This window comes from Olea europaea, chromosome 6 (assembly GCF_002742605.1).
Source record: "Olea europaea var. sylvestris chromosome 6, O_europaea_v1, whole genome shotgun sequence".
Classification (NCBI taxonomy): domain Eukaryota; kingdom Viridiplantae; phylum Streptophyta; class Magnoliopsida; order Lamiales; family Oleaceae; genus Olea; species Olea europaea.
Genome location: NC_036242.1, coordinates 8,908,667 through 8,920,034, shown reverse-complemented (window position 1 = coordinate 8,920,034; position 11,368 = coordinate 8,908,667). Strand labels below are relative to the sequence as shown.

The window sequence follows — 11,368 nt, the reverse complement described above, 5'->3', positions numbered from 1 at the left end:
CAAATGCAACAGTCATGCTTGGCTGCAAGAATTTTTTGACATCTTGGACGACGTTGGACTGTTTAAAAAATAGTCAACACTGTCATCCAATCATTTTATTGGATTTTTATTATTATTATTATTATTATTATTATTTTCTTTGGCCATTTCTATTTGTTAGCCAATTACTCATTTTATCAACAAATTTGTGTGTTGGCTAATCCTAAATCTTATTTTCAACCATGGAATCGAGTTGGTCGTGCGACTCTAAAGTTGAAACGTTCTATTTCGACGAGCTCAAACTAAATGATTAACTTATAAAGAAGTCCTAAATGAAAAATTTAGCCTGCACTTGAAGGTCCTAAATTGCTGTAAGATCATTGCTTACCAAGATCAGGAGAACAAAAAATGTAGAGATATCCAATCGCACCGAATAATATTATTTATCTAGAATCATCAGTTTAATGAACATTAAATTTGGTTTTTCTTATTGCTTCTGAGGGTTTGGGTTGCTACGTTGATTTGTGCAGTGTTTACAAATGCTAGGGTTATATTCTGCAAAGTATATAGAAGATGGGATCGTATTCGGCAAAATGTTTCAAATTGAGGGTTGATTTGCACACAAATGTTTGAACAACTGTCATAATCTTCTTCCTCTTCAATAAGGTCTACATCCCAATTTCAAACCAACTCAGAAGAACCAGAAAACTTTGACTTTTATGCCATTAGAAAACTTCATGAGACAAATACCACAAAAAATAAATAAATAAATAAAATAAAATAAAATAAAAAATAATAATACTTGGAGGTTGGGAGGTGGATTTGACTAAGAGGGCTTTGATTATTCTGAGGACATAAAAGATTAACATTAATTCGTGCTTGATTTTTATAATATATTAAGAAAATGGAGGAAGAGTTCTCAAAATTTGAATCGTGTGACTCCTAACATATGCCCAGTAAATCGCAGATTTATGTATTGTGAAGAACATTCATTCTCATTTACTGGTGAAGAGCACAAGTGGGTTCCTCCTCCATGAATTGGTCTTGGATGCTCTTAAGTGAAAATATGGAGTTGAAGAGACGAAAATGCCCTTTGTGATTTTATTTATTTTGGTCCTCACAATTAACTTTAACGGAGAAACTAACATATATGAACAATAGGAGATATTCCGCAAAGTTTGGCTGATTTAGGGGGATTTTGCGTCAAAATGAAAAAGTAAGGGAGTATTATGCAAAATAGGTAAACGTTAGAAGGTATTGCACCAATTATCTTATTTGCTGGCAGTCACAGTGTGGGGGTTCGATTCCATAGATATGGAATTGGACTCCTTATAAGCACAGTGTACAGACAGCTCTTGTTCCTTGGCCTGATGGGGCACATTCCATGATTTACCTCCTTCACAAACCTTTAGGGACGGGGTGGTGGGGACTCTCAAGATTGGGGTTCAACCTTTTTTTATAAAAACAAACCTTTTTTCGTATTGCCGTTTACCAGGACTTTCAAATGTCAACTACCCAATAGCTCCTGATCTGCATACAGTAAGAACAGCAAGTGAAGTAGTATATAAATTCTTCGAATAATCAATGAACCACAATAAGAAATTAAGAAAATTAATTTTATATTGTTTTAAGTTTTCCATTGCCGGCAAATTATTGATATCCGCTCAGCATTCAAAGTCTACATACTGCCAGTTTGTCAATTTTCAAACAAATATCCTGTTAACTGAACAAGTCTATGGTAATCTAGAATCCAATCAAGTCAAGTCATACATAAGACAGCCCAATTGAGGTCAATTGAGAATATTACAAATGGTGGACCAACAATGGAGAAATTGCAAGGAATATATTAGAATGATTACTGTGGCCTAGCAATTGCTGTTTCTTCAGATTCAAATACCGTATATTGAAAGTTGAAGACAAAAACACAAAGCAAAACATAGAAACAATTAGCCATGAAGAAATCTACCAAAGATATGTCATTTATTATTGTCTTACTATTTTTACTGTCCATCTCGAAGATTTCCACTGCAATTGATACCATCAATACAACTCAGATCCTCAGAGATGGTGACACCCTAGTTTCATATGGGGGAGTCTTTGAACTGGGATTTTTTAGCCCAGGTAACTCCAGGAATCGGTACGTGGGAATTTGGTACAAGAAGATACCTGGTAACACTGTGGTTTGGGTTGCCAACAAGGAAACTCCGCTAACAAGTGTATCAGGCATCTTGAAGGTCATTGAGCCAGGTTTGTTAGCTATTCTGAACAACACTAATAACATAGTATGGTTTTTGAATACTTCAACAGTTGCTCAAAATCCAATTTTGCAATTGTTGGACTCAGGAAACCTGGTCCTTAGAGAAGCAAGGGATGATAATCCAGAGAATTTTCTTTGGCAGAGTTTTGAATATTTAAGTGATACAACTCTACCAAGCACAAAATTTGGTTTGAATTATGTAACAGGTAGAGAGAGCTTTCTGACATCATGGAAGACCAATGAAGATCCATCTCCAGGAAATTTTACATTTCACTTGGATACAACTGGATATCCTCAGGGCATCATAAAAAGAGGTAATCTAATCGTGTGTAGAATTGGGCCCTGGAATGGCATTCGTCTTAGTGGGATACCAAATGCAAGGCAGGATCCAACATACGCATATGGATTATTCATGAGCAAGAACAGGACATACTATTGGGAAGAAGCCATTGACAAGTCGGTTATTTCAAGGGTTACTCTGAGTCAGAGTGGAGTTGTACAGCGCATGACATGGGTAGATCGAATCCAGGACTGGGTTGTGTACCTGAATATACCAGCAGATATTTGTGATACTTACAAATTATGTGGTGCTTATGGCAGATGCAATATTGGAAATTCTCCTTCATGTGGATGTCTTGATAAATTTGTGCCAAAAGATGCACAAGATTGGATTAGGTCAGATTGGTCAAATGGGTGCATCCGAAGGAAACCCTTGAATTGTTCAAAGGGTGATGTATTTTTGAAGTATTCTGGAATTAAATTACCTGACTCGCGATATTCTAGGTTTAACAAGAACATGACAATTGAAGAATGCAGAGTGGAGTGTTTAAAGAATTGCTCTTGCATGGCATACACACAATTAGATATTAGCAAAGAGGGAAGCGGATGCTTATTTTGGTTTGGAGACCTAGTTGACATCAGAGATCTATCTGTCAACGGACAAGATATTTACATTAGAATGGCTTCTTCCGAGTTTGGTAAGAATATGAAAAAATAATCAATCAAAAAGTCAATATCCTACACTAAACAAAGATTGTATTTCTTATTATCCCACAAGCTGGCAAACTTCTAACAATGTAAATGTTACGTTTACATTTAGTCTAACACAATTTGAAGGCCTTATCATGAACGACTAATCAATTTTTTGTTTTTTCTGGATTAAACTTGTTGCAGATACGAAAGGAAAAAGAAGAAAACTATTGATATTGAGTTTGACATCATTGATGGGAATGATTCTGCTGGGCCTGAGCTCGATGCTGTATTACTGGAAAAAGAAAAAAAGTTACAAAAAGACAGCAAGAGGTAAGCAACCTGAGCCATTTTACTCTGAAAAAATATAATGAAAAAACTAGTCCAAGAGCATGGAGAACAACATATACATGCAAATAAACCTATAAATAAGCATGAAAACTGCAAGCACATCTGACAGAGCAGTATTTCCTCTTTCCAAGTTCTCTTTGATAAACTATATCCTCCTATTACTCATGTTTCATGTTTCAGCAAGCCATAACGAAGACCATGAGCTGCCATTGTTCGACTTATCTACAATTTCAAAGGCCACCAATAACTTTTCAATCAACAACAAGCTTGGACAAGGTGGATATGGGCCTGTTTATAAGGTAAAAATGTGCACAATCTGCAAGTAGTTTTCTGAGAGTACTTTGAGCAAGTTAGTGGAACACCACAGAAGAATGACAAGACTAGTAAACATCATTTGAGATGAGATGCCTTGAGTTAACTCTTGTAGAAAATGAATAAATGTAGTTGAGCTTCATACATGAAGCACGAATATAAGTTGAGAAAGAGTAAAAAGTTCATTTAGTGAATACGTTTTCAATTGCACAAGTTATGATCTCAGGGGATGCTGGAAGACGGTCAAGATATTGCTGTGAAAAGGTTGTCAAAAACATCCATGCAAGGACTTGATGAATTCATGAATGAAGTTATTTGTATTGCCAAACTTCAGCATCGAAATCTTGTGAAGCTTCTAGGATGCTGCATTCAGGGACAGGAGAAGATGTTGATCTATGAATACATGCCCAACAAAAGCCTGGACTTGATTTTATTTGGTGAGGATTTTTAACTCTAGTACAATCAGTTCAAAATTACCTTAAATTTGGAGTATTAATTTAATATAGAGACAAAATGAATATCTACCACTTTTAACTCATTGTTTGAACAATATGGTCAGTGGCATCTTCATAAACATGCTAGTAATTGAAGATTAATGCTAGTACAGAACTGAAACCTAGGTGATTGCATAATTATAGGAAAGCATTGCTCTTTTGATACATGTACCCTTCTGCATTATGGCTTCCCAGAATAAACTTAAGATTTTGGAATTAATATCTATTCTCCAAGCATAAGACAACTGGATGAGGTATATAATGACTCCCATATATTTTGGCAGATCAAACAAGATGTACATTACTTAATTGGCCTAAGCGCCTCCAAGTTGTTAATGGAGTTGCTCGAGGACTTATGTATATTCATCAAGATTCCCGGTTGAGAATTATTCATAGAGACCTCAAAGCAAGCAACATATTACTAGATATTGACATGGATCCAAAGATATCAGATTTCGGAATTGCTAGAACTTTTCGAGAGAATGAGAACGAAGTTTTAACAAGCAAAGTGGTTGGAACATAGTAAGATTCTCAACAACATAAACACAAGGCATGCATTTTTATTGCTTGTAACAATATTTTCTGACTAAAATTCTCATGCAGCGGCTACATGTCACCTGAATATGCAGTGCATGGTCGGTTCTCAGTAAAATCAGATGTATTTAGCTTTGGTGTTTCGGTGCTAGAAATTGTGAGTGGCAAGAGAAATAGTGGATTTTCTGCTGAAGATCAACACCTCAACCTTCTTGGACATGTAATTATTATCTTAGATATGTTAACATACATGTTTATTTACATTCTACTAAACCTGATGACAAGGCCTGTTACTGTGGTCAAACTTCTACAGGCATGGACACTTTATAAGGATGGAAGGTCATTTGAACTAGTTGACCCTTATCTACGTGACTCGGCTAATCCATCTGAAGTTCTACGATTAATCCACATGGGTCTTTTATGCGTTCAACAGTGTCCAGATGATAGACCAAGCATGACTACTGTGGTTGCAATGTTGGACAATGAAATTGCATTACCTCCGGCAAATCAGCCCGGTTTTTTCACAGAAAGAGATGCATTTTTAACTGAAAGTATAGCTAGCAATTCATTATGTGGGACCACCATTACCCAGCTGGAACCAAGATGAAAGGAAAGAATATTTTCTTGGCCCATTGATTACTAGTTCACTTATCTCTTTTGAACTCTGTATTAGCACTTTTGCACAACAAAAATGCGCAACTAAATTTGCTATTCTAGAATCAGTTTCAAAGTGTGAAATGTTGATTATGAAATTAGAAAGCATAACTGTGGCAAAACATCGAACAGGTAGTAGATAATTTTAGGTTATCAAAATAAACAGATATGAAGTTGGATCCCAAAAAATAGTGGTTTAACGATAATTACCTGGAAAACAGATGATCCTCGGCCATATTGAATCCAGTTTTAGTAGGCATAAGTCTGAACCACATAAGCTCATCCTAGTTTCCCTATATGCCAAGTTTTACATTGAACTTTTTCTTCAATTTATGATAGGTTCTCTCTGAAACAAAATTGAATTACATGAAATTGAACTGAATAAATTTTTTGAATAGTGTTGAAATCAAATTTATCTTCGAATTCATAGTAAAGAGTATTCATATAATGATATCATCAAGGTTATAAGGTTCTTGTTATTACTTTGCTCTTTGGTTAGAGAGTACATGTTATTATTATTATTATTATTATTATTATTATTATTATTATTATTATTATTATTATGACGGGCGAAATCGCAGTCGCTATTTTTTGGGTATGTACTGGATAAACTCTCGGGCTAACGCAATAGCTTGTAAGCCACGCTAGTCAGGTAAATCGCACTAGACAAACCCGATACGACAGACTTGACTAAGAAAGTGTTGATATGGGGAATTGAACTCGTAATCAAAGGTCTCTCCGCACTCATCTATTCCACCAACTCGACCACCTCATGAGGGACAAAAAAATTTGTTGTTATTATTATTATTGTTGTTGTTGTTCGTAGTTTTCTCGTTACATTGTCCCTCTCTCTTATCAAAAAATTTCTTTTTTTTTTCTTTTTCTTTTTTTCATCATTCTCGCTTATGTTATATTTATGCATACTATGCCTATATTTAATGGGGATTAAAATCAGATTTTTAGTAGAATTTGATAAAAATTGAAGAAATGTATGGTTGAAAAGCTGTGAATCCATAAAATTTATGATTAAAATTAATTGTTGAATTTGATTTAAATTGAAATCACTACCAAATATGAGCTATATTTGTTGACCTCGGAAAATGAAAGCCAACAAATCCATGGGTCGCCTAACTGATTGATCATCTTTCTAAGCCCTTGTCTTGTTATCGGAGCTCTAGAGAAGCAACTTCATGGTGAAATTAAGTTGCTACCACTAGGGACTTAAAAGATGAGGAACAAGAATTTGACTAGAGTTTCTAATAATACTTAATTTCCTTATGATTTTCTGGTGGGGGTGGAGGTATTTGTGGATTTCTCAAGGTAAAGGGATTTTTGGGTCTTTTTTACTTTTTTACTTCACAAGATTCTCTAGATCACATTTCACACACTATTCTAAATGTTTTTGCCATATGGAGCTTTCCTTGCCTTGACCCGTGGCTAAGAAACTTGTTTGTTTACAAGAATTTATATATTCTCCATGTTTTGAACATTACATTTGCTGGTGGATTCACTGAGGAAGTTGCTCTTTGTAAGCTTCACTAAACTTGCTTTCCTCGTATGCGTATGGGTTGATCTCGGCCACTAGAAGTTCGAAAATTAGGGAGAAATTGTCAAATAGATCTGCTTTAGCCAGGTCAATGTGGTGTGGCAAAGACAATCGAAGCCTTGTTATGTAGTAACATCGTTCTAATTGGTTACGTGGCTTGTTTTTACACATAAATTCATTCTGACATCCTCGTGAAATTTATTTCATGTCACATGGATTTGCAATGTAGCAAAATTTGCTTTCTTAATATTTTTTATAATTTTAATTCGGACAATTTTTTTTATTTTTTTTTATTTTGAAAGTTTTTTTCTGTATAAAGTTATTTATTCTTCATCGTATTTTTTGAACATTGATTTCTCATTTTTTAAAAAATGCTAAAACTAAAATTGATATAGCCCTTGTTTGATTGCCATTTTTTGAAAAAAAAAAATTCATTCTTAAACAATTTTGACATCATTTCAATTACATATTTTTCAATAAAATAATATTACACGTAAATTCAAAATTTTTCATTATTTTTCAACCACACATTTCCCATCAATATATTATTTAAAACTTCATTTTTAGCAAAAGAATAGGGATCGAACAAGAGCATAATGTACTTTGATGTCAACTTTTTTTGCATTTTCAAAACATACAAAAATTTGAGAAAATGCTACTAAATCAAGCAATATAAAAAATTTGATGAATTTTCCACTAGCTTATTAAAATCACTACTAAAAATCATGGCTTCAGGCACGGATTTTCCGTTTTTGAAACATCGACATCCATTGCTAGTACTCTTTACTATCGGAATATTTGCAACCACAAATCTGTTGCCAATTTGAGGGTCGCTGATAGTTACCATCGGATCTTGCTGTAGGGAATGAGTAAACATTTTACCAACGAATTTTTCGTTGATAAAGTGTGAATCTTTTACCTACGAAATTTTCATTGGTAAAAATCTTAACCAATACCAACTGACTTTCCGTTGGTAAATGTCTACCATTACAATTAGTAAAAATTAATGTTGTAAATAGCCGTATAGGTGTGAGGCATAGTAAAAATAATAATCATAATATATATATTTTAATTGTTATTATTATTTATTTAATAATTCTAATTTTTTTTTTAAACTTTTAGCCAACCGGATTGAAAGGCCAAAATATTATTTAACAATTCATTGGACTACAAATTATTTTATAGAGGGCAACTACGAAAACTTTGTTGTGAACTTTCGATGTGGGATAACTGAATTACTTTTACCAACGGATAATCCGTTTCTAATTACCAACAGAATATTCGTAGGTGAAAGATCCAAATGTTAAACGATTACATGAGGCTCGGAATATCCATTGGTAAAAACATACCATCGTTATCATTGGAAAATCCGTAGCTGATTATCATAGTTGAAAGTGAATTATCATTACCAACGGATAATCCATTTCTAATTACCAATGGATTGCATCCGTTGATAATATTCGGTACGTCACCTTCGGATATTCTGTAGGTGAAAGATTCAAATGTTAAACGGTCATATGAGGCACAGAATATCCGTTGGTAAAGAAATATCATCATTACCAACGAAAAATCTGTTGCTGATTATCGTAACTGAAAGTGAATAACTTTTACCAACGAATAATCTGTTTCTAATTGCAATCCGTTGGTAATTTTACTTAGGTGAAAAAATGTTTTTTAATAGTGAATATTTTTAAATATTTATTTGTCAATCGCATTTGAAAACTAAGAGGGTGTTTAGTGAGGATTAAAAGTAGATTTTGTTAGAAATTTTTAAAATGTGTGACTGAAAAGTTATGTGATACATGAAAGATATTATTAGAATTGATTTTTTGACTTTGACTCAAAATTAAAATTTCAGCCAAATTGGGGCTAAATCATATTTTAATAACTTTAGAATTATATTTATAATGGTATTAAAATTCATTAAAACTTTCAACTAGCTTTATTAAACTATTCTAAAATATTTATATATGGTAATTTGCTAATTATTTATCAATCATATTTGAAAAAAATAATAATAATATTATCAATTATATAAACAATATTATGATTTAATTAAAATTCTCAACTTGTTTTATTAAATTATTCTAAAATTTGTTTATCTTAAATCATTAATTATTTGTTATTTGTATTTGCCAAGAAAATATTGTTTAATAATTAAATTTTATTATAAGATTATATCGTTATTTTTGTAACTAAATGATATTATCTAAACGAAAAACATGAAAAAGTATATCTTAATAAATAAGAAAAGGAAAATATATAATTTTAATATAATAATAAAATTTTAAAATAGAATAGAAGGGTGAAATGGAAAATTCATTTATTTTTAGCTCACATGGGGAATCTGTTACAAAATATAAATCTCAAGGGAGATTTCTGAAATTTTTAAAAAGGAAGGCGTGTTTCTGTAATTGTCATAAACCTCGGATACGTTTATGTATTTTTCTTTTAAATTTTTATTTCTTCATCTTGAAACAAGCCAATAATAGAGATCTATATATAGTATTGTTGGTTAATGAATTTTAATCATCACAATAGGAAATTAATTTTCCTTTGAAGATTAAAATCATGTAAATGAGGATTTAATTGACCTTGAGATCATTGGATTATAAAATCCTCACATGTATAGAAAGGGGAGATGATAACCTTTTTGAAGGAGCTATTAAATGACCTAGCCAATTGCTTCCTCCCTTAGAACTTCTCCCTTGTTCTCCATTAGTTGTTATTCCTTTTTGAGGTGAAAAGTGACTAACCCTAAATTTCATACAAAATATGCCAATAAAGTGCATATTTATAATGATCTATTATGGTTTGAAAATTGCACAAATTTCCTTAGACTTTATTATAGTAGGCCAATTAAGTCACACACCTTTTATTGGAGCCAAGAAAGGAACCTAATTGGACTCACATGACCCAAGATCCAATAGATGTTTTCAATTGGGTCAACTCTTGACCAATTGAGATACATCTATTAATCCCAACTTATTCTACCAAAAAATCGAGATTGCACTCTTGAGTCGAGTGATAGTTATAGAAGCAAATTATGATCCAGTAGCAATATCTTCTGATTATCGTTCCACAAGTCAAACCCCATTTGACCGTCAATATGTTGAAACTGTCAAAATGATCGTTTTACCCTTCAATACGTATTATCCTCTAAGTCCCATTTTCATACGGCAAATTCGTTGTGATCAAATCACAATGTAAAGTCCAACGATCTCATCGTCGACCTACTGAACTCAGATCAGATTCAATTTGCCCAGGAAAATACTTTAGAGTGACGATTGTCTCATCTTAATGATTAATGGATTCCATTATTGTAAGTATATGATCTCTAATTATTTCGACCCAATTCCCAAAGCACCGAGATCAATCTTCCATTTAAGACTTCACTCATTGGTACCTTAAAGAACTTGAACTAGCAATCAAAGGTACATTACTTACTCAGGATTTAGGTAACATGTTTGATAATCAAGTAGAGTCTCATTTCAAACGGTCACAAATGAGTCATCTACGCGGTCCCATTCAATGTGCATCGAAACACATTATTGTTCATATTTCAAGATCTAGACAAATCTTAATAAGAACAATACAATCTTATCAACATAAAGCGCCCAACTTTATGAATCGATTGTGAACGACATAATTTTGATCATATCACAAATAACATCCTATATGATCATGTAACCTTAGACAATCACTTCAAATTATAACACGCAAATAAACGAACGTAAATTCATAATGTGATTTTACAGAACATTACTCGAAGAATGGGCATCAAACTAACAAATATATGTAACAAATCGTTAGAATTTTTTAAAATTCATAATTTAAAGCCATCATTGGAAGGTTGTAACTTTTCAAAGAGTTGTAAATGATATTTATAAATAGATTTGGTTTCTTCGTTGAAGAATTTATGAAATACAAATAAAAAAATAAGTTTATTAAAATTCTCATCTTCCTTAGAAAATTGTTTCTTGCATTCATTATTTCTCAAAATATTGGTTTTATTCTGCAATCTACAAAGACAGAATATAACATCTTTCTTATATAAATCATTCATTCTTTGTGTTTGAGGCTATCTTGCTTATGCACAATGCACTTATCTTATACCATTGTACCGTGAATTCACTTTCATTTGCTCTGGTACATTGCATCATAGAGGAGACAAATAACGTTTTAAAGAAAATAATGCAATAACATGCCTTGAAGTGGTTCCAATCAAGAATGTGCAAGAGATATCTTCATGTATAAGTTTCAAGTTTACAA

At 32.7% G+C, this 11,368-nt stretch overlaps 1 protein-coding gene across 1 annotated transcript in view; it reads left to right on the top strand.

The window, feature by feature from the left end:
- LOC111395115 (G-type lectin S-receptor-like serine/threonine-protein kinase At4g27290) overlaps positions 1-5,627 on the top strand; it is a 13,074-nt gene extending 7,447 nt beyond the window's left edge. The window contains exons 8-14 of the mRNA XM_023021125.1: positions 1,920-3,213; positions 3,410-3,538; positions 3,737-3,855; positions 4,095-4,305; positions 4,647-4,884; positions 4,966-5,116; positions 5,210-5,627. Of these exons, the coding sequence (XP_022876893.1) occupies positions 1,920-3,213; positions 3,410-3,538; positions 3,737-3,855; positions 4,095-4,305; positions 4,647-4,884; positions 4,966-5,116; positions 5,210-5,503 (2,436 nt within the window). The 3' untranslated portion in view covers positions 5,504-5,627. The remainder of the gene's footprint in view (positions 1-1,919; positions 3,214-3,409; positions 3,539-3,736; positions 3,856-4,094; positions 4,306-4,646; positions 4,885-4,965; positions 5,117-5,209) is intronic.
- Positions 5,628-11,368: the final 5,741 nt, after the last annotated feature.